Below are 23,719 nucleotides of genomic sequence, written 5' to 3'. Positions count from 1 at the left end.
CCATCCCAGTATAAACAGAAAACAGTCTGACAAGGAGATATGTGACAGCTAAGTGATGTATTCCAAAGACGTATATTCCATCAACATTATGAATCTTGCAGTTTATTTTAAAGAAAAGTACCAAGGCAATAAGAGCAATGGCTTTGGTCTCAATTTCTTACACAGCAATCCAAAGGATATAGAGTTCCACCTTGGTCTCCACCCATGGTCTATCTTATCATATTATGATAGAATATCTGTACAAATGTCATCACAACACGATGACATGGAAATTTGTTATTTAGAGCCAAAATGAATCAGAGATTTTCTTCAGTCCTCCTATCTCAAACCAGTGTGGTTTTCAGAGTTTTGATTGTAATCAATTTGCAGAAGAAAACTTTATAATGCCAAAATACAGTAGCTTCACTTGTAGACCAGACAAAACAATAAGGTGATATAAAATTATACTGAAACTGTATAATGTATATCCTTCTTGGGTGGTATGTTTTGGTTTTTAAATATCGGGCAGAAATTACGAAGACATTATTTTCTTTAACTGATCTCACAGGATTTCCTGTAAGAATCGTTAAGTTGTTAATATTTTGCAATTGTTTGTGTGAATATAAAGCTATAAAACATCAGTGTCACTGCCAGCTTACCTGCCTTGTCTACAAATGTAAATGAGTGTCTGGGTGTATAAACCTCCAGTCTGTTGCCCAGTATTGGAAACCTACAGAGCAGGAACAGCCATTGGCTGTACTAGAGATTTCTAGAATCATATCTGTGATATTATGAGTAAAAGCTGATAAGGACCTAATTTCATCAAAGCCAACAGCAAGTCTCCCCTTTCACCTGGGCACCAGTTGTATCGATTCCTAATCTGGCATTTCCTAACAGTGGTAGGATTCTGAATCTTGATAAAATACATGGCTTCAAACTACTAACTTCTAGTAAAGCATTAATTCAAATATTCATGAGGCCCATAGTCACTCACTAAAAGAATATGCTACGAAGTACATTCTGTGAACATATTTGTGCCTTTTTTTTTTTTTTAATTTTTAAGGAGTTTATTTGCTCTCATTGTAAAGCTTATCCCCCCAAGACACCAGCTGGAAAGGTGTAGAGTAGTGTACAAAACAACACTACTCCATTATGTGAGGTGATCAAAGAGCAGTTCCTGTGCCTGTGGTGTAGGGAAGAGTGTTTTAACATCTATGGCATTCCTCACTGGCATGTTGTTTTAAGGAGGTTTCTGGAATGGACCCTCCTCATCTAAAGCCTAAAACTCATTGTTTGATGGGATAGGTCTGAATACAAAACACGCTGATTAAATTTATGTTCATATTTTGAAGGCTCAGATCCATATTCTCAGGAGTTTGAAGTCTTGCCTTTTTCTTCAGAAACAACTCTTTCCTTTTCTCACTCTTCCATCAAATACCATTGTAGCCTATGTATTCCCAGTGTAAGAGATGAGGAAGAAAGAGGGAACTTTTTTTATTTTAAAGAGCACTAAGCAATAATTTTAGATTAAATAATGGAAAAAACATTCCAGAGGAAGATTACAATCTGATGCACACGGGAAAAGCAGCACAGCCAGGCAGGGTGAGGAATGTTATCAGAAATGCCTGTTTGTATCTCATGGTCCAGTGTACGAAAGTAGAAATGTGTTTCCTTTAAACACACAGAAATCAGAACTCTTTCTGAGACATGATAATGCTGGGAGACTCCGCCAAACAAGGAGAAGCTGGTTTTGAGCAAATTGAGGCCAGATTTTTCAAGCAGAGTGTCCAGCCCTGAATGCCTGAGAGGTTAAACACAAAACCTTTGGGAAGAGATATGAGAAGAGAGACACAAGGACTTGCACAGGCATGGGACCGGACTAAAACATAGTGTATTCAAGGGGACTGAAGACAGACATATTACATGAACTCAACAGTTAAGAGGAGGTATGATAGAACAGGAACTTGGGGAAAATTAGAGGTAGTTCAATATTTGCGGCTTTCATGCAAGGAGCCAAACCAGTGTTCACCAGTGATCCCTTAGAAGCTGAAACCAGGCCTTGCAGCTACCAATGCCAAATCCACCCGCTCCCAGCACTTCCCACACCAGCCCCAGCAACAAGTACTCAAAAACACAGGCAGGACTATTAACAACATCCAGGAACAAACTTCCTCCTCAGAAGACAATCTCTGTGAATGTCAAACAGATAGCACAGGTTTCCTCGGCTTTCCCAGCTTTGCTTGTTTCAGAATCGTTACACTGGTGTGCCGAGTACTTGACACTGGTGTGTTTATCCTCTTACACAACCGCTCAACATCTATCAGCATTTTCCAGTCATGTCCATAGGACAGCTATAAAAGTTCCTTGTTCATCTCAGTCATCATTTGAAAACATTAACTGAAAATAAATCTAGAACACAATCTCAATGAATTCAAATCCTACGTACAGCAAAACCAATTATTTTACAGCATGTGGCAAGAAACGTTTCTTTCAGGTGATATTACAGGTGTTTATACATTCACCATGGTGAACAAATTATTCCTAGTATCCTCAATAACAAAACAAGCATTTCTGATTAGATGACCTCAGCTGCCTACGGCTCCCATACACTAAATATAAAGCAATACAGTGTAATCCCACAGAGGCTGAGTAAGATTTTAATTACAAGTTTGGTATATTGGTCTGGATTCCTTTCTTGTTTAAATCCAATGAATTCAGGGACATGCTTCTATATGATGACATTTCTACTCAGGATGCTGTAAAATTCCTCCAGCACTTCTGCTCTGGAGAATCTCAAAAATATCACAAAAGGTTGTGATATTGTCATGAATAGATAACATCTTTACAATGTACATCATTATGACAATTGCCTCTTAATAACTATATTTTTATGACAGAAGATGCATTCACTAAATTCAGTAAATATTCATTCTTACCACAAGACTGCTGTCCAGAGAAAGTCTTTTCCCAAATTCCCTTTTCTGTAGTTGTCTCTTTCTCTCCATCGCTGAGGTTATTTGCTTTCCTTTAGATCAACCAGAAATGTCAGGCTGTTTCCAGCATCACTGGAAAAAAATATAATAATTAAATGCACATTTCAATACCCTACTTAACAATTTCTGTCTTTCATCATTAACTTTGTAATAACCCAGCAGCTAATGACTTTGTGTCTATGGTAGGCTGTGTTCCAGGAACGAATTTTCTGTGCCAAAAAGCTAAACTCTCCACACAGAAATATTATCAGTATGTTTGGGTCACTTCTCAGAGGAAAAAAACCATAAAATCTGCTACTTCTGTCTTTATCAATACATCCCATGTTTTCATGGCGTCTTTTGAACTGGGTTGGGAGCTGGATTTGCAGAACGAATGAAGTACCTGGGGCCAAGGAGACGGAGGGAAACAGTTCATTTCACATTAACTGCGCTCCTCAGTCACCCTGGTTGTTGGCACATCTGCGCTGCTACTACAGTGTACAAATTCTGGACCTAATCCTGAAGATTTCTAAAATCTTTCAACTCCCATTATCCCTAATGAGAGACAAATGCCCTCAGCACTTTCCTTTTTAAGGTCAGAGATTCTGCTGCAATAATCACACAGTCCCACTGCCTGTGCAGTGAAGTTCTCACAAAGGGAATTAGTCTTTCCAGTTTTGTAGGGTTTGGTTATACCTGGCTGGTATTTTCTACAAAAACCAAGCCACAGCTTACAAGTAACAACTGCCAACTCCCTCTTTTCCTAAATGTTCCTGATGATAAACATGTTGGAAAGCTTTAGCTTGTATTTTAAGGTAGTATTTATTGTGTGTGAATCAGGAACATGGGCATAGCTAATTAACTTATTTAGGATTTACAGAAAGTAGTAGAATAATAAGAGAAATCAGAATCTAGCCGAAATGAAGGCAGGCAGATATGCTCATAAACACAAAACCAAATGCAGGAATTTTCTCCTGCATCTCCTAGTGACAGCATTTACTGTAGCAGAGGCCAACATCCTGGATCTCTTAATCTGGGTGAACTCCCATTAAGGACAAAGAGCTTTCACTACAAGAATGTGCTCTCATTTTTTAGACAAGATTTCCTGTGGAAGCCTATTTTTTAAAAAATCTAGTAAGGCTGACATACTTATACAGTGCTACTTAATGCTAAACCGAGAGAAATTCATTGCATTGAAAAATAAGATTAAGCAAAAGACAAATCTGTCTTTTCTGACCCTTTTTAGTTATAGTGGGCAGCACCTTCAGTCACAGACAGCTGGGTGATGCCTGAACACCTCTGGGCTTGGCTGTTATTCCCCAAAGAAGCCTTGCATGCACCCTCCAGATGTATTTGCATGCCCACAGATAGACTTGACTCCTCATGCACCTGTGAACAATCCCATCTGTCGCTGTGGTGGCAACCAGCAGATAAAACCACCGCAACTCTTTCCAAATGCTCTGGGGCACATCAGAGTCTGAACACGGGCCAGGCACAGGCTCCTGCAAGGAGAGCAGGAAACCAGCTGGATGTCAGAGGGCTCCTGGACACAAACTGGGATCATCAGGTACAATGTGGGCACTGCGACTGGGGCTGCCCTTGTAAAACTCTTCCCACAGGGAAACTGTAATTGGTCCGGCTACCCAGCCACACAGTGGCCATTCAGACTTCTGTTAAACAGCACCTGGTGTCTCCTGTACTTGTTTTGCACTTCTGGTATACACTTAAGCAAGACCAGAATTCAGGCCATTTTCTTCAAAAGGGATCAAAAATAGCCTCTATACACATTCATCTAAAGAACACATGCAATGAGAACATGAACACATAATGGTAGGAAAATCTCAGTTACTTCACTGTGATCATTGCTGCCTTGTGGGTTTTTTCCAGGTTCATCTGTAAGCCCCTGTTTCCTTTTCGTAGTACCAATCCTAAAGCTGCATGCATTATTTAATTCAGCTAATAAGGAATCTCAGTGGTGTGCTATCACATAATTACCATTGTTTCCTGATTAGCTATCATGTCTCAAAAGAAATACCACAATAGGTTTGAACAAACAGAGAGGCAATGCATTACACTGTCCTTGTGATTATGCCAGAAATTAGCAAAAGAAAGACCTTACGTAATCTTTATATCATTCTTCTCGGCATTCATCATGCCTGAAGAGCATGACTTCCACTGAGGGAATCTTTGTTGATCAGTGAGCACGGAACCACTTAGGAGTGAGCTAGGGAGAGCTACAGTTGAAAGCAGTTCTCCCCATAGAAGGTCAAGTATTTAATATTAATAAATGCCTGAAGTTTCTGTCTGCAGGTATTTGGTGAAACCACCCCAAATCCTAGTTTAGAAGTAAAAGGAGAAAAGATTATTCCCATATCTTATGTTCTATGCTGCCTTGGCCACTTCAAGGAGCAGATTTACTGGAGCCCTACCTAACACAGCTTGCGCCCTTAAAGTACTTAAAAACAGAACGAGTTTCCACCTTGGAATGGTCATTTTTGTGCATCATACTCCTCGTCACAAAAAGAAAATTATTCTCCCAGGTAAATCTCTCTCCCTCTGAGACCAAACAAAACACTAACAATTCAAAACAGACCTAACACATCCCCTGGGAAGCTCAGCAGAGGAGAACAGTTGTCCAGATGGAACAGTCTTAAAATATAAAAGCACTGAGAATCAGTTTGCCCAATCATCAGAAATACTATTTTTGTGTTACCAAGCGAAGAAACCGTAGAAATTTATCTGCCTTCCCTGTTGAATTTGCTTGGTGATATCTTTACAGCAGAGACTCCAGCAACCAGCATTCAGACCCTGACGGTCCCATTTAGCTCAGCTGAACTGTGAACTATCACAAAGTCACTTCAGATTCCTGGTGTCTTCGCTGACACTGCACTCACATACGTACATTGCCCAGTCTTGGGGGCACATCTGACAACTCTTTGTGCTGCAGGAAACTTTTCCACTGCAGGACCCTTCTCCAAGGGACTCTAGATTTCATCTGTGCTAAGCAGATCGGGAAGGCACTGAAGTGAGAGGCACTCAGCAATTAAGCCTGTATCCCCAAGAAGTGATCAGTCTAAAAGTACACAGGTCCCAGCTGTTTGCCTACTGTCTCCTCAGCTTTGTGCCGAGCTCAGGGAAGACGGTTTTGTGTGGAACACAGAAAAAACTCCCGGGGGAAGACCTAAGTGGGATCTTGCTTCATTACAGTATTCTCTCGCTGTTCATAAAGCCAGCAAGCCAGAGACATCAGCTTGATTATATATCCTAAAGTACAGTATTTTTAGTACCCAGTACAAGAATGTTCATTACTTCAGGAGATGACTCTAAAACTATGCCCTGGAGAAATGGTGTGATTAACATAGAAAAGCACTCTCTAAAATCTATGCAAGAAATTTTCTTGGATTATAATACCTTCTTCATTTCTAGTAGTAGCAAAGGATGATTGATGTATATCGCTTTAGCTGATGAAAATGTATAACATTATATTCCTCAGATACGCATCCAAGATATTTTCAGACCGTTTGAAACTGCACTTGCATTTCAACAAAGCTATGCCAACAAATGCCAGCTGGGAACCAGCACACAGTATATCTCTTTGGTAACTGGAAATGGATTATATTTATTTTTCTGTCTCTTACAAATTAGTATAAATTTAGCAGTTGTGACACAAGACAAAAATGATAGCTTTGTGTCCTTTTGTTTAAATTCAGAATGGGTATGATGCAGCCTCCCCACTCTCTGCTTTGCGCACCTGTCCAAAGGCAGAACCCCCTTGGGCAGCAAAGGATTCCCTCTCAGCACTCTGTTTGTCTTGTCCAGGTGTGAACCAGAGCACAGGTTTTGTGATGTGGACGTCAAACTGTTGGGTAACAGAATGAGGCCAAAGTTATACAGTCATCACCTTTCAGCACTTTTTTTCTCCTCTGATAGTCCTGCTTGTTCAACAGCTATTCTTTAAGGCTGGAAGGGAATAGCCAGAACTGCTATTATCTCTCAGCAATGAACAGAGAAGGAAAATAATATCACTAGCATAGGTCAGGAAGCAGCTATGAGAAAGTTAGAATTGTCATCAATGCAAATGTTAGTTAGAATGAACAGGTGACCTAAAGGTGAAAGATTTTATATCTCATTACTAATCTCTGGAGTGATCCAGTTTCTTGAGAACCTAATTTAATTGAATTGAATCTGTCATTGTCTGGCTGCATTTCTTTTGCTGACTCTGGTGCACACCAATGTGCATCCGCTTGCTTTTGTTGTGGTACTTGTAGGAAAAGGAGTAGAAAGGACGGTACACTTTGTCTGGGACTTCCCACAGCTGGAAGGAAAAATGTTGCAGAATTATGGACTTGATGTGTATTCAATAGATCAAAGAGTGCTCAGTTCTACAAAATCACCACATTTATCTTCCTGGGCATAGGCCAGTCAAAACCACTAAGGTTTGTACTAAGCTTTTGAGTATTTCCCTCATTTTTTAAAATGGTAGAGTGTTCAAACCATCAGAGCACAAATAGCAGAAAACCCCACCTTCACAAAAGATGAGAAAATTCTGCTTAGCGATTAAAGCTGACCTACGAAAATGGTTTCATTGCCACACCCCTACCTCTCCCCACCATGGTATTTAGCCTGGTCACGACTTTAAGCGATGAAGTCGAAAAACCATTCCAAAATTCTCTTTTGAGCTGATGCTTCAAACTTCAACACTTGAGAAACAAAAATCTACAGCGACATCTGCATTTCTGCAACCTGAAATTGAGCTAAGTGGTTTTTGTTTCACCCTCAGTGTATTTCATAGCAAAGCTGTAAGCAGGGCCTGCTGCCTAATGCCCAATACTCCCAGGTATTTGCTTAGACTGGTCAGCAGTTTGTTGGCGCTAATGTATGCACTGTACATTCACACCCCCTGGATTAGGTTGCTATTTAGATATTTAGCAAGCCACATTTTTGCCGAGAGGGAAGGAGAATGTGCCATGTGCCAGCATTAATGAGTTAATTAAATTAGAAAAATTCCAATGCAGGAACCTAAAATGCTTAGATAAGTAGAATACTATAGGAATTACAAGGCAGTGAGCACAGCACTGCTGCACCATTCTGCCTACATATCTAGATACTCTGGCTGGTTTTCAAAAATTATATTAAAATAAAACATGTCAAGTCAGAGAGAAAATATTTCGATAAAAAAACACTCTTACCGAGTCCTTTTTCTTTTCCTGTGGAATAATTCCGTTTGATATACCCCAAATTCCTTAAAAAACCTAAAACTGTTCCAAAGGATATCGGAACTGTACAGGCAGCACACAGAGCCAGTCATGCCCTGCAAGTTATTTTGTGATCCCAAACCCTCCCTAATCCAGTAGTTCTCTAACTGAAAACTGCCCCGTGGTGATCAACAAGGCCATGATAAAGCAACCCCAAGGAAGTGTGGGAAGGGCCAGAGCTATACAAGGAACTTCTCATCTTTGCTGGGATTTTAATTAAGAATAATGACACAGACACATGGCAGCCTGCAAAGAAACTGAAGGCTGACTAATTTGAGAGCCAAATGCTGTGGATCCCTCCTGCCCTTACCCCGTCCCTTGAAAGGGAATCAATAGAGCATGTAGGATGGTCTCTAGCAATTTTTGACTGGTGATCACTTGCCAGCAAAGAACACTCTCAGTACAAGGTTCTGGAAACAGAGCATTTAAAATAAAGTGTCTCAGCTACTAAATTCCACCCTGTTTCAACTGGTTTTCAATATACGTTTCCGCTTTCTTCATGAAAGATAATCTTCCATTTATTCAGCAATGCTAAACCACCAGTAAAGCTTTCTATAGCATTGCTTCTAGGATTTAAACAAGTTCAGATTAAGGGCTTAAATCTAGCAAACCTATCAGTGTGCTCAAAATAATACCAGGAATTTCAATAAATCAGAAAATAAAGAATATGGCATTAAAGATGTTATTTCTATGACAGCTGTCAAGATGAATTGCACGAGAAGCATTTAAAAGATCTATATCTCAGTATCTCACCAGGTTAATTAAATGGATGCATGCATTCATTTAAGAGGATAAGGTGGGTTGCAGTGACATAAAGTGAGAGGGCACAAGATTACGTTCTTTCAGTGTTAACAAGAATGGGTTGAACTGATATCATTTCCGTATTCTGTAATAAGCATGCTTCATCCATTGCCATTTTCAGCTCTCATTTTCTTTCTACCAAAAAAAAAAAAATACTATGAACATTTCTAGACTAACATAATCAAAGCTTTAACCTTTTCAGCATTTTCTGTTTGGTTTGGCTGCCCATTTTTATCATGGGGTTCTAGGGCCATGTTGTAGGGAAGAGAAGAATCGTCAGTAAATTACACCAAAGAATGCTGGAAAGGTCAAAGGTTTACCTTTCCCTCTTTGCTTTTATGGAATATACGAAGCATTAATATCATGCAATTAAATTATTGAGACAAAATGAAGAAAGATAAGCAGACAGAAAGCATGAATGTGATGTCAGGATAGCAACTGATCTGCATGGAAGAAAAGGATATACTACAGTGTTCTCATCAATAAAAAACAGATTACGACAATGGCATTTGTGTGTCCTTAGTTTCTGCACCAAAATCAAATCCTTCTGAATGTTGTAAGGCCTGCTACCAAGAAAAGGATATTCGAGCAAAACTGAGGTTATTCAGGTTCAAAAACACATTAGATCCAAACCTCCCATTTCTTGGGTGAGTTTCTAACTACTAATTATTATATATTCTTTATTACTACATCCTATTATAAATTATATAGGTCATTATATGGATTCCCTGAACCCCAGCAAAGTTGTGCAATGTAGGCTGTTAAACTGCAGAAGACACGATCTGAACACGGTTACCACTGGGGCCTCCAGCACGCATCTGAGAATCACAGCTGAGCTTCAATCAGGAGTGGGCAGCTCCAGGCACCTGCAGAAGCTGAAACATCACTCCTGGACCTGCTACTATTCACACACCTAAAGGGTTATGTGGAGATTCAAAGGTTCAAAAACGAACAGCCCATTTATATCCCAATAAAGATGCCTCTACATTTTCTGGCTTACAGGTGCTAAATATGAAATGCTAAACGCAACTTGTGTAATCTAGGACATCATTATTAGAACTAGTTGTTTCTCATGGTACAATGGCTGGCAGCAGAGCACCCAACAGGAGTCTCGTTAGTTTCAAACACTGAATTACAAATTGTCATCAGAGGAAGCAGCATCCAGTTTAGGACACAAATAAAGATAACTTACCAAATTAATATATACTAATCTAAGATGTTGCAATGGTCAGAAAAATGCATGCAATTAAATCCAACATCTGAATTGGTCTGACAGACTAACCAGAGGGAAGAATTTAAAATATACAGTCAAGTTTCCTATATTTTGCTCTGAATGATTTGTGTTTTCTTCTCATTTTTCTTTCCTTGGTGTTAAGGCAACACTCAGGAAAGTCCAAGAATTCCAAAGCTACATGTAAGATCTGTGGCAAGATCCCTGCTGTAAGCAATAGTGGACTGCCAACTCAATTTTTGAAACCAGAGTTTGTGCAGTGTGCCTAAAGATCTCTTCTCTGTGACAGATGCATTTCAGTCAGCATCTCCTCTGCCTGCCCATCTGTCCTAATCATAGTCCAGAGGGACCACTAAAAATCATCAGCTCTTTGTGCGTGCTCCACCCCTTCCACCTGCGCTGCTGAAAGGGATGACGGCTGCAAGGAGCACAGGACGTCCTTGTGTCCGAACACAAGCCCAGCAGAGACCAGAGACTGAACATACTTGGGAGCTTTTAGTCACAATTACCTCTCTTCTTTCTCACTCATTTTGCAGTCTGTGCACAATGAAGTGTTTTGCTACAAACATTTTCTATTCATAACAGTAGATTTTGGTGAATGAAAGCAGTTTTGTGAGATGAAGCGTCCCAAATGAATTTTAGTCAGTTTGGTCCACCGCAGCAGCAGACATGAAAGGAATTAAAGATCATACATCTACTGATGTATTCCAGCTCATGGATATGAGGAATTATAAAGATCACCTTAACTTAGTGGTAGTGTTCAGACATCTGGTTTTACTCCACAGAGCACTGGGTAACACTTCAAAATGTTCATGTGGCTCAAAGGAAAACTCTTAATATAAAATAAGTATTGTACAAATATTTCCTCAGTTACTAGTAACATCTTCAGCGCCCAGCTCTGCACATCCTCCTTAGCAAACCAAGGTCATTTGCATTAGAGGGAATATTTCAGTGTCTAGACTGCAGAATTTGTTTCTAATGAAGCTGGGGCTTTGTGGGTTGTAATATGGTGTCTCACACTTCACCTCGCTGTACAGGTGCTCCCAGTGGGCCAGGGCCTATCCTTACGTTACAGGCAAGAACTTTGTAATGAAGGTATTAACTCAGTAACAGCCCAGAAAAGAAGCTGAATCAACCTCATAATCCCATTCTGTGATATGAAAAATAAGGGAGTATAAGGTACAGTGAAATATCTGGCACCCCTCCATGATCCAGGAATACAGTAAATCAAGAAAGGGCTCGATTTGATTATCTGTGCAATTTGAAAATATCCCCTCCACCCCACCACGACTGCAGTCCACTCTGGGAAAGAACAAGGGAGGAAAGCCAGCGCTGATCTCATCCAGTGCCATCCAAACCAGAACTCAGCCCCTGGTTTGAAAGAACAAACTGTAGCAGGGGAACAAAATGAGAACATGCAGCCTCATTAGGCTGAGCAGGTCCAGGTGCTTCCAATATAGACATCATGTGTGTTTTTATTAGAAAATTTCTTCATATATTACTCATTTTGCTGTGCAAATACCTTCACTGAGTGCTGTAAATCTGTATGGTTAGGCCAGCTATAACCACAGCTGCAGCTCCTTGGGCTCTGCAGCCACCTCTGTTCACTGCTACAGCAAGACACATCAAATGGATGCGGCACTGAAGCAGAGTTTGGAGGCATCAGAACTAACTTAGCTCCTGTAAGTGTGGGCACTAAAACCCTTCAGCTGGCTCCCCAGCTGTTCAGCCTTTGCAGAAGTTAGAAGTTTTTTCTCGTTTCAGCCAACCTAACATCACCTGAAGGAATTCAGCTCCAGCATTCCCAACCAGACTTCAGTGACATCTCTCCTTCATGTTCATGCTCACAACTGAAAGGCAATAAGGTACAGACTCAGCTCTAGCACCTCCCGTTTTGTTGTGGGATGAGCATGCTTAAACTCCAGAGAGATTTCCACAGCCAATTCAAAATCACTTTATTCTTACACAACAGAGCATGTAGGACTATGGGATATCAAGACCGCTAAATTAAAAGGAACAGCTACACATTGATTAAACTCAATCTTCAGCTTATGGCCAAAAAAACTATTATGAAAACGTTAAAGATGAAAGATCTTCTGTCCTCAGTCATATTTCCTTAGACAGTGACAGAACACCGAACAGTGCCAGCATATCAAACAGCCCTTCACCTGTTTTTTCTCTGCAATTCTAGAGCAATCTCATCTCAAACACTGAATTCAGTTCTGGGCCAAAAGATTATAGACAAACTTGATGGAATTCAGACAATGGCAGCAAAGACAATAAAGTATTGACTTGGTGAGAAACGATTAACAAGTGTCTTCATAGTAGTTTCAAACAATGAAAAGGAGACTAAAATGGGAAAGAATGACCATATACACAAGTTTGAGGGACGTATAGTAACGCTGGAGACAGTGAGGAATTGATTAGGTTATTGACAATAAGCTGAAAAGAAATAAAGAGGGGGAAATGATGCTGAGTATCTCACAAAATTACCTAAACTGAAATCCAATACAGATCGCTCCCTAGAGAACCAAAGGAACACTCGTCATATAAAAAAATTAGGCAGGATGCAGTACAACAAAACACACTGAAAGTGAGGATGCTGCCAGGAATGAGTTGTCTGAAGACCCTGGTGTGGAAGAAGAGTCCCGTCTCTCCTTCTTCTCAGAGCCCTTATACATTATACTCTTTGTGCATTGTGGTGGTTGATCCATGTTAGAGACAATCAGAGGGAAAGGCTTTTACTTTGTGGGGAGAAGAAAAAGATCCACCCCATCCTTCCCCCTGTGCAGTCAGCTGCCGGCAGCACTTACTCCTGTTCTCAGTGTGAGGACTGACTGTCACACACTGATTTCTAATTTTTCCATCTGCCAGAAACTTAATTAAAATGTAAATTAAAAAAACATTCATGAATTTCTTCCTAAAATGGCTCATAAGTCTTCTGTGTTTCATGTCTTACTACCAGTCTTTAACTCATCTGCATTCAGTTCTACCAAGTGAAATGGGAGAGAACACATAGTTTGTCAACACAGATAATAATCTGACACATTGTGATTACACATACAATACTAACCAGAAAATATTAGAAAGAGAGGAGGAATACCATCAAAAGTCTCTAGTCTCTCTCTCAGGGATCTGTTTATCTAGAATGCAAGTAAAAATCAATAAACTACCAAAAGTAGCACAAAAGAAAAAGAAAGCTACTGACATTTCAGAAGTTCGTCATTCACTAAAATCTGAAAGACAGCAACAGTTGGGTTGGCACGGGAGTATTCTTCTTTTTCTTATAGAATTCCTGTTAATGTCTCAAATGGAGCTTCCCTCCCCATCCCCTTCCCCCGATTATTTCTTGGAAGTTATGCATGCAGGTTTTGGCAAAGATATTAAGATTATAGTTTATGCACCTCCAGTCTTGGAACAGCAGAAGTTATTCAGTGTTACTGTTTAGTTTGAACTTTGGCTGGGAAAAACAAGTATTTTCAGTGGAGGAAGAAAAAGTGTTAATACACTTGAATGTTCTAAATGATCCACTTTGAGTTTTAAAGTGTATTTTGAAACTAAAAATAAGCTTTTAAAGTATTTTGTTCTACATAAAATGTATTAATTAGGGGGTGGGGAGAGAAACACTATGGGACATAAGCACGGAAGGAAGGAAGTATACTTGGTTCATTCCAGGTGAGTCCTAAGTGTTTTCCCATGTTTTGAGTTTTGGAGTTGCTCTCAAGTGGGTGGTTCCACTGTCTCAGTTTCTCCGCTATACTTTGAAAATAATAATGTGTAGGATACATAAGTGCCACTTCCAGAATAATTTCTCTTTGTCATAGACTTAACTAGTGAAACTTCCTATTAGGGCTGCTGGTCTGTGTCATTACTTTTCTTTGTATACCAGATGTGTACACCACTATGCACCCAAACAGGGGAATGATTCTTACTCCAAATTCTGACCAATGCAGCAGAATACACTCAGTCCTCATTCAGCTCTTGGCTATTCTGCCAAAACAAATCTGATTGTAGAAATGCAGCTAGGACAGAATTAAACCCCACAAAACGGCAGCAAAGAGTTTGCCATTAACCAACTGAAAACAGCTACACAGGCCATGAGCCAGATATCCTCAACTCCATCCACAGATTCAAACCCAGCTCTCCTGCTGGGCAAAGCAGGAATCACCGAAGCAGTATTTTTGAAAAAAAAATTTAGAACAGGCCCTTTTTTCTGTAATAGCTGGGGTCTTAAGCAGGATGCTGCAGCCTTTAATCCTGTTCACCTTTGGTTTTCCCTGCTGGCTCACAGTGATGTTACCTGGAACTATCAGAGAGAAGAGAACAGCTGGAGGGGACTCCAGGAAGAAAGGAGAGAGCCAAGTGGGATCTTCAGAGGACTTCTTGCCCAAGGATATGTCCTAAACCCACAAGAAGGTGTCATATTCTTCTTGTCTTTTTGGGTGATGGTCCTTTGAGTTAAATCTCAACCTCTGCTTTGCCCCATGCCTGGGTAAGCCACCCCATCTCACCTGAGTATGAGGGGATCTAAGGGGATCTAACCTCCTACTGCTGCTGGTAAAGTTTGATACCTTGGCAGGGTTGGGGATCTCTAATATGCTCCCTGGAGTTATAAGCTTCTGAAATACGCACCCAAACTCAGAACCCACAGTAACGCACCAGATCCAAACCTGGAGTTCAGGCAGAGAGGAATAAGTAAACCAAGTAAAGAATAACTTGCTTCTACAACAGACAACAGAGAGTGGGTTAAAGTGAGACTTCAGTGCTTCGGCAGGGAGACAGGACCTGTCACTAAGATTATCTCCCTGCCAAGAGCAAGAAGAACATAACTTAGGGTTTGTGGTATATGCCTGGCTCTGCAATGTTGTGCTGCCCACGGCTGTGTCCCTTAAGAACCATTCCTTCCTCAGGGATGTGCTGAAAACTATCACCTAGTCAATAAATTCTTATCTATGTCTGTTTAAAGCTTCCTTCTTGTGACAGGAGGTTTTTGTGGTAATCAGGAAGAAAAGCAATTCACTTGATTAAAGATTGGTAAATATAAATGACAGAAGTGGTTTCCTATGAACACTGTGATGTATTCCCAATCAATAACACCATGACAGAATTGCAGCTTAAGAGAAGTTTGTTATTAGCTTTAGGAAAGGCACATAATTAAATACAATACAACTCTACAGATTCTCAAGCAAAGAGACAAGGAAAACAGCCAGCCCAAGACTTTGTAGAGTTTGCTACTGTTGTCTCTTCAATTCACCTGGTGCTGTCTTTCATTTACTTGTCCAATCTCAAAATAAAGATCTTCGTCTCAAATGTTAGGGCAAACAGCCAGTGACACAGAGAGCCGTTTATTAAAATGTTAGACCAGGTTTCACTGTAATACTTTCCTTCAGTAGCAGCTACTAGCAGATATTAAAAATCCTTAATGATTTAGCTGAACTTTTAGTAATTTCTAAATGTTTCTCATGTGTAAGTGCAAAGAGCGCGTAGGCCTTTTACCTCCAGTACGATATGGGGATTGGCTAGATCTGATTATTGGTAATTGGGATTTTAGCCTTTCACCTCTGGACCAGTGTCGCAAACTCAGACCATGTTGGTATTGAATAAAAGTCATTTCCATTAACTGCCTGTTCAGTGACCTCTGTGAAATATTACAAGTTCGTAGTGGACAGGTGTCTGTATAATTAAAATGCACTTTGCAAGCACAGTTGGCACCCTGGAATTTTCTTATTACAAATCTATAATCTGCTCCCCCTGCTCATAAATGGAAAGTATTCGGGAGCACTGAGATGTCATTTAAAAACAAGGAGGATACAGTGTTCTTTGTTAATCCCACAAACAAAGTTCCTCTGTTTCTAGAGCAGTTTTGAATCCCCGGACAAATGCTTTTGTGCACTGCAAAGATTATTATTCAGGCTAACAAAACTCATGAATTACAAGTAAAATATCAACTTTAAAAACTGATAAAAACCTAGAACCCTGGGAGTTACACTGCAAAATCTCACAGCCAGCACTACGTATGGCATTCAGTGTAAAGAGAATTTGTTTCCCCACAGGATCAACAAAGCAGAATCACAGATGATGATGTCCCACGTATCCATGAATCTGCATTAACTGAGTCAATATTCCCAGACATTCAGGCAGATCTCAGGTATTTTTGGCAGCCAAAATTACAAAAAAGAGTTCTGATAGGAGAAAGTACGGCCAATCTCAACATGAGGTGGTTTCTCTGACTAGAAATCAAGGCAACAGTTGTATGTTCAGTAGGATTTGGGGATGGACAGGGGGAACAGCACAATGGTTTATGGCTTTTGAATAACCAGGCCCATAATTCAAGCCTCAAGCCTTTAATCTGTTTCTCTTCTTTAACCCATTCAGAGGTTTTGTCAGAGAATCTGTGAGGAAATGTTCTCTGCTGATTTTGCTTTCTTACAGCAACTCTGAAGTAAGCAAGGCAGAGCACTTAAGGCCCAGGGCTATGAGAGAGGCAGCTTCGGAGAACTGTGGGACGATAGGAGGCTATCATGGGAATCTGTGCAGACTTGCCAGTGACTCACATCTGTGTGCAGGAACGAAAGAAAATGTTAGATGGAATCCAACAATAGGGAAGGACATTTAAATACAACTAAATCCCCAGTAGTGAAAATACATGTGCAAGATATTTCACCTCTCTGAAAAGAAACATTGTTTGGTCTGACCTAGTTCAAGATGTTTAAAGATTTATAACAACATAAAACAACAGTTGCTAAGCTTGGCACTGTTGTGCTGTAGGAGAAGGATTATGGATCCATTTGAGACAAGAACCCTCATCTCAATGTGGGAACACAGAGATCAATTAGCTCAAGAATCGAGTAATCTTAATTTTGTGAGAAGAACCACACAAAACCCCCCCAAGCAACCCTGAAGTTTTCTAATGGTCCTGCTAGAGACCTACTAGGGAAGTTCTACTAGAAATTTTCTCCTCCTAGGAATATTCTTCTTAAATTATTTTTCTCAGCCAGTGATTTCCTCTGCAAGTGGCAACAGAAGTATAGGGACAAAGCTACTGCTAAGCAAATATCAGCATTTACCCCTCCACTCTCTGATTTACATGTATTAAAATTAGTCTGCTTTTTACATACATTTCAGTCAAAATGGTTAAAAGGTAGAGGGAAATCAGGAATGTGTGGAATCAAACCAAGTATTCACACAGCCATTTTTGAGCACATTTCTGTCACCTTGTGCAGAAGAACATCTACAACCTGCTCGAACTTAACCACTAACCCAAAAAGTTAGAAACTGAAGAGAGCCGCTGTTAACAAATTGCAGATGCATGAGACTCATCCAGAAGGACCTCACAAATCAGCAATGAGGGGAAGAGAGAGCAAATCATGCAGAAACTATTTAATCAATGAGTAAAGACAATTATAACATCTGTTAATCTTTTGTGTAGGTTATAATTAGATGCTGCGGAGGAGTAGCCTTTAAGGGGGAGGCAGGGAATCCTTTAACATCTGCTAGAAGGGCAAACGCTGTGCAATAAATGACTTTAAATGCATTCAGCAAAATGAGAGCTGTGCAGAGTTCACAAAAGGCCTGTATAAAAGATTGAGGATAACAAAATATTTTGCCAAAGGTCAACTCCTGCAGCACTAGAGCCTGAATAATGACTGCTAGTTTAGAGGCCACATCAAAAACAAATGTGATTGTACCTCTGAAAAACAATTCTTTTCTCATTTGTGTCATTATAGCCAAAGCACATGCTGCTGCAGTATATCACGTCAGCTTAATGACTTATTAGGGCCGTATCTATCAACATTGAACAATTTAGAATAAACAGGTAGGCATGATGTATTTTAAAGACCAGAATTCAGTCTAATTAGACTGACACAGAACTGTGTTGTACTGCAAAAGTGATGCGATTCTGATTTTTAAATAATTAATCATTCAGTAGCTTCTAAAGAATCCAATTATTTACTCATTTTGCCCTCGAAAACAACCATATGTTTCAAGCTGTTACTCACTGAATATGTGAGACCAAGAGGGAGTCATGTTACCCAGTTTAACACAGCCCTCTACTGGCAAATAACCCCCCACAAGCTTATCACTATGAACCGTTTTGGCAGATCAGTTCAGAGCAGCTGAAAAGATCACACATTCTACAGCGAAGTTACACCAAATATTAGAGTACAACAGTATAGATGGGAGCTTGAGGAATTTGCATAAATTAAGCCATCAGTTAATCTCTCTGGAGTTGTTCCTCACTACTCCCTTTTACCCAGCAGATGCAGCTCTGGCCATCACACAGCGCTGAAGGCAACGGCCAAGTGCTCATATCTGGTGGAGCAAATCATTTTAGTAGCAAATGCAATCCTTTTACTCATGTCAGATTGTGCTGTATTCCTCAAGGAGGGCCACTGATTCCCAACAGGATCAATGCACACATGTGAGTTCAGTTTGCACAATTAGGTAATACTTGGTATAGTGAAGCAAGCCTGATAGAGTCCAGCTGCAAAAAGAACACTGTTCAAAATACAAGGGATAACTACCACCAAAAAGCAACTTCAGTGGAAAAGAATTCCTGCATCCTATTTTTCTCCACCATTATTGAAAATCCACAGTGGCAATTCAACATAGCTTCAATCAAAGTGAAGCAGACAATGAAATCTGCCTCTGTAGCTGCATAAAGTAATTAACTCTTCCCATTTGTATTATGTCTGAGCAACAAAGAAACAAAAGGATACGGTAAACTGTTGAATTTAACAATTTAGATAGCAATGAATTGTAATAATCAATTAGCACTGTCAAAGAAAATAATTTGTGACACGTATTTGATTCTGCACAGACCTATTGTGTGTGCACACCATCCAATGCTAGTCTGGCTCTGGAAAACAAATAGTGCTGTCCTGCGGAAAGCTTATCAAAGAGGCGGTTTAACAGCAGCAATTGTTCTTGCTGTGTGTCAATACTAATAGACCATATTTCAGCACCATAATTTTTATCCACTCCTTTGTGATCCACCCTGCTTTTCAGGGTCTGCATCATTCATAGCCCATAGACAACCTTACTCCCGGTTTCCAGAAGTCACTGCTGCTGTACGAACCAGGTTTATGTGATTCACCTGAATGCCAGTCAACAGAATCATAAAAGATTTCCAAGTATCTTTCACAGAATAGCTATCTAACTTTTCATCCCCAAAACACCATGACTAATTTATGTAACCATCAGGGAATACCTAATATAATTCAGGTTTCTGCATGTTACATGAACAGTATCATTACCCAGTAAAGAACAGAGTATTACAAGCGTTAATGGTTCTGTTTACATTGTACATTTATCCTGTTTCAGTAATAAAACTGCATATTGGATGCTATAACTTCCAAAGGTGTTCTGGCAGCTTTGGCATGGATAACTCCCATCCTGCCAGGAGCTGAACACGTGCAGAGGCGCACAGGAGCTGCGGAGCATGGCGCAGCATTTGGCCCGGGCTGCGCTGAGCTCCTCCACCAACTGTGCTTCCCTTGGGCACCTTTGTTCTGGGGCTTTTATCCCAACCGCAGCCCCACTTGTCAGATGATGACAGGCTGGAGTCTGCACTTAGTCTATTTCTTTTCAGATGGTGAGAAAGTCCAAAGAATTGACATTCTGCTGGCAATTGTCCCCATTAATGCCATCCCAGAACATTATCAGATTATATACAGTATCCTTGGGCTAATTTCTCAGACCCAGGGAAATTTCAACCAAGGGATCCCTCTGCTGAAAAGTAAGTTTGCTCTATATCCTAATTTGCTACATTGGCATATAAGAAAGAAAATGTAAATGTGAGAAGGGAAACCTAAGAGAGGAAAATGAAAATTAAATACCCCCGGGCTCGTCAAGTTTTGAGAGTCTGCTTCTGCTCTTAAGGTAATTAGCTGAAGATTTGCCCTTGTCGGAAATGGGAGTGGAATTGCACACTTTACATTTACTGGGGCGGGATTTCTACTTGTTTAAGCACTCTAAGCACTTACACACAACTCATGCACAGCAACAATAGCAGAGAAGTCCATGAAGTTTTCTTACAAAGCAGTAAAATTCACATTTGCAAGATTAGGACTTGTACTTGACATTAAATGAACTGAGAAAGATAAGCAGGACCTGAGCATTTTTTTAAATCTCACTTTATTCTAATTATTTTTAAGATGTTGTAGGCATTTGCCAACGTGATACGTGAATAATTTGCAAGTGTAAATACCCTTATCAGTTCACAGTAGTAGATCATCGTTATTGGCCACAAGGTGACAGAGGAAAGGCAAGGCTGGCGCACAGAGTCAGTGTGGTAGGGGTCAAACCACCCAGCCTCAAACCCGTCCTCCTCCCCAAGGAACGGCTCTATCACAATTCTCTGTTCTTTACTCTCACACTCAGTGGAAGTTTCTGAACTACAAAGAGGTCTTTTAAAGAACATACAAACTTTTTGTTTATGCCATTTCAGGAGGAGGATGTACACCTAAAGAATAAAACTCTATGCTCTTATTTAAACACCTATTTAAAATCCATGCTTCAATTCCAAGGACAGAACAACGGCTCCTAAGCTGCAGAATATCTTGACATGGCAAGCCACATTAGAACAACAAAGAGACAGACTGCTGTAGAAACAGGGTCACTCGAGAGGGGCACCTGCAGTGGTAGCCCCCCAAACCCTAATAGGAAGCCCCAAAAATCTGTTGTTGTGTAGGACTGAGGGGCCTTGTATATGAAGTCGGTCTCAAGTAAAGTAAACCAAAATCAATAGTGCTAATAATTTAGGAGGAATCCTCCAACTCCTATTTAATTGATTTGTGCTGACTTACACTCACATACTTGCCAGTCATAGTCTTCCAATTTCATTCTTCAAAAGTGCGCTTTGTCTCCACAAAAACAGATCATTAAATAGAAGTAAACTCTATGAGCTCCTCACACACTGTACTGTGATCAGGATACTCCCTGGAAAAGCCACTGCAATTGAAATTGCGGTAATATAGAACAAGCTTCTGGGCAAGAATTGAAATGAGAAGCAGGAGACCTGGGGTTTATTGCCAGCTTTTGAAGTGGGTAAACTAAGTTTTAATTAAACACATCTATGGGCTAGTTTTCCCGTCTGTAAAATGGGAATAATTCCATGACAATCACAGCTAGTTATCCTGAAAATGAGTTAACCACTGGTCAGTAAAATAGTTCTGTCCCACAAGCAGCAGGCAGTATAGAAACATTTCTCACAGCTCTTACCAGTGTACTAATGCTTCTGCTCCATGTTCCAGGTTTTATTGGATTTCTAACATGGACACTCATAACAAAAGTTACTGTTTCTCACATAATTGACAACTCATTTTATCCAGAAGATTTGAAAGTACGGTATGAGTCTCTCTCTTAAGCTTACACATCTCCAGAAGTTGAACAGGGGCTAAAAGTAAAATAGACAAGCTTTGCTTTAAATCATTACCTGCATAAGGAGCAAAACAGCTTTGAAAGAAAACTGTACTAAAAACGATAAGGAAATTATATGAAAAATTCAAGTTAATTTTGAGCACTCAAATAAATACTATGAAATGACAAAAGAACAATGTAAAGCAGGCTAGTTTTTGTTCAGTTAAAGATAGCACTCATGAGATTTTAACTATCACTTAAATTAAGAGAGAGCCACTTCAGTGTAATCTCATGCAAACAAAAGCCAGATTCAAGTTTTCATTTGTCCTTTCCTCTGTTGCTGAACCACACTCAGATGCACGGCTGTAATTACTCCTAACAACTACATACTTGCTGCTCTTTTAATTAAAGCAAAACTACAAATAGCAATGCTGACACACTCCTAGAGAAAATAAGCTTTAGAGAGATAATAAAAACACCAAAACAGCAAAAGTCTTACTTGCAGCAGTTCAGTCAAAACATGCCAGCCCTGGAGAGCTCAGAACTGTAAGAAGTCTTTGCAGTCCAGAAATTCTCTTGAGTTTATCCAGTGTTTATTTACGCAGCTTTAAAAGTCTGTGGTTAGAAGTACAGAGTTAGCTTTCTGCACCATCCACAGCGCTACTGAAGTCCTCCAGCAACTGCAGACATGAAGTTTTGCTGATAGTTGGGTTTGCTGCTGCTATGTAGTTGCTCAGTACTTGTAAATACAAGCTCTGTGGACAAAGTCCCAAATGACATCACAGGCAGCTGCTTATTGTTGAGTCTTTATTAACCGACTGTCAAAAAAGAAAAGCGAAGAGGGAAGAAAAGCACAAACTATCTTCCCTGCAGCATAATTTGCATCTTAGTAGGAGTTGCAGTGGTACACATAGAAATACTTCTGTTTACCCAACTGATGTTTTCTGAGAATGAATAAACACTGTTTGCAGAGAAAGCAGAAAAGTAAGAACAGCTTAAGCAGCTTCAGCATGGAAAGAGCACAGGGGGAAGAAGAAAAACTAAAAATGCCAGCGGTGCCTTTTTCAGATTTTACCCTTGTATTCTCCTAATTCTGCTGTTTATTTGACACTTTTTAATGTAGCTAGGGGTGCAAATCTGCATGGATTTTAAAGTACAGAGCAGATGACCTCAGTAAATTGAAAGTTTCGATTCATTCCTAAGTTTTAAAGTTAGTGAATTACAAATCATGATCTTTGCCAGATTTAAGACAGCTGAATTTCAGTTACAATATATTTTGGAGAAGTCTCTCACTTTCCAAAGACAAAAATTTAAGAAAGCAAGAAACATCATTAAACATAGTTCTTTACTAGGCGCTAAGGGTATAAATACTGACCTTTCCTTCTCAGAGCTGGAGGTCCAAGACTAAGCAGCCTGAGCACATGCTCAGTCCCCAGCACGGGGTACTGGAGAACCAGTTCAGCTACTAACCTGAATCTATCCTCTGCCATTGAGAGCTCCTGCTGAAAGAGAGGGGCTGGGGCGCTGTGTCTTCATTGCTCAGAAGTCAGTCCTTTCAACTCACAACTTCAAAGCTGGTGGGGCAGCACCAAGGGCTCTGCTACCTGTGCACCCTTCCACGCAAAGAGCTTCAATATTGGGAAACACCTGGCTACTCGCACCCAAACACCCGAGACTGCGCATTCCTCAAACAACAAAACAACTGAAACTTGAGCTCAGTGATGAGCTGAAGCCAAGTTTTTACTAAGTTTTTAATTGCTATGTATAAGAGCATCAGCCCAAATTCTGCCTGTATTTACAGAGAACAAATCAGTCTTGGGTCAGATCCTCAGCTGATGTAAATCAAGCTAGATGCAATGACACACCTGAACGATAGCAATCAGCACCAGCTGAATATTTTGCTTTTGCCTGCAAGAGTGACATTAAAACAAATTGTGTGACCTTAATGACAGTTGTCTGACTTTCTTGGTGCTTGCCCTGAGTGACAGCAATACCCTGCTGCCATAGGGCTGCTGAGCTCACTGGAGCTGCTCACATTGGTATCGCTACCTCTGCTGCTTGCTGCCTCAAAAACTTCAGTTTTGCTTTTGAAGGAGATCTGTTATAAATCCCCATTCACT

General features: G+C 40.2%; 1 protein-coding gene across 1 annotated transcript in view; it reads right to left on the bottom strand.

Annotated features, from left to right (window-relative positions):
* The window catches only part of NCKAP5 (NCK associated protein 5), a 374,621-nt gene extending 352,210 nt beyond the window's left edge, over positions 1 to 22,411 (bottom strand). Inside the window, exons 1-2 of the mRNA XM_071810787.1 lie at positions 22,099 to 22,411; positions 2,916 to 3,044 (exon numbers count right to left, since the gene is read on the bottom strand). Coding sequence (XP_071666888.1) covers positions 2,916 to 2,984 — 69 coding nt within the window. The 5' untranslated portion in view covers positions 2,985 to 3,044; positions 22,099 to 22,411. The remainder of the gene's footprint in view (positions 1 to 2,915; positions 3,045 to 22,098) is intronic.
* Positions 22,412 to 23,719: the final 1,308 nt, after the last annotated feature.

Source organism: Patagioenas fasciata, chromosome 7, assembly GCF_037038585.1.
Source record: "Patagioenas fasciata isolate bPatFas1 chromosome 7, bPatFas1.hap1, whole genome shotgun sequence".
Classification (NCBI taxonomy): domain Eukaryota; kingdom Metazoa; phylum Chordata; class Aves; order Columbiformes; family Columbidae; genus Patagioenas; species Patagioenas fasciata.
Note: the sequence above shows the minus strand (reverse complement) of the source record. Positions and strands in the feature narration are given on the sequence as shown.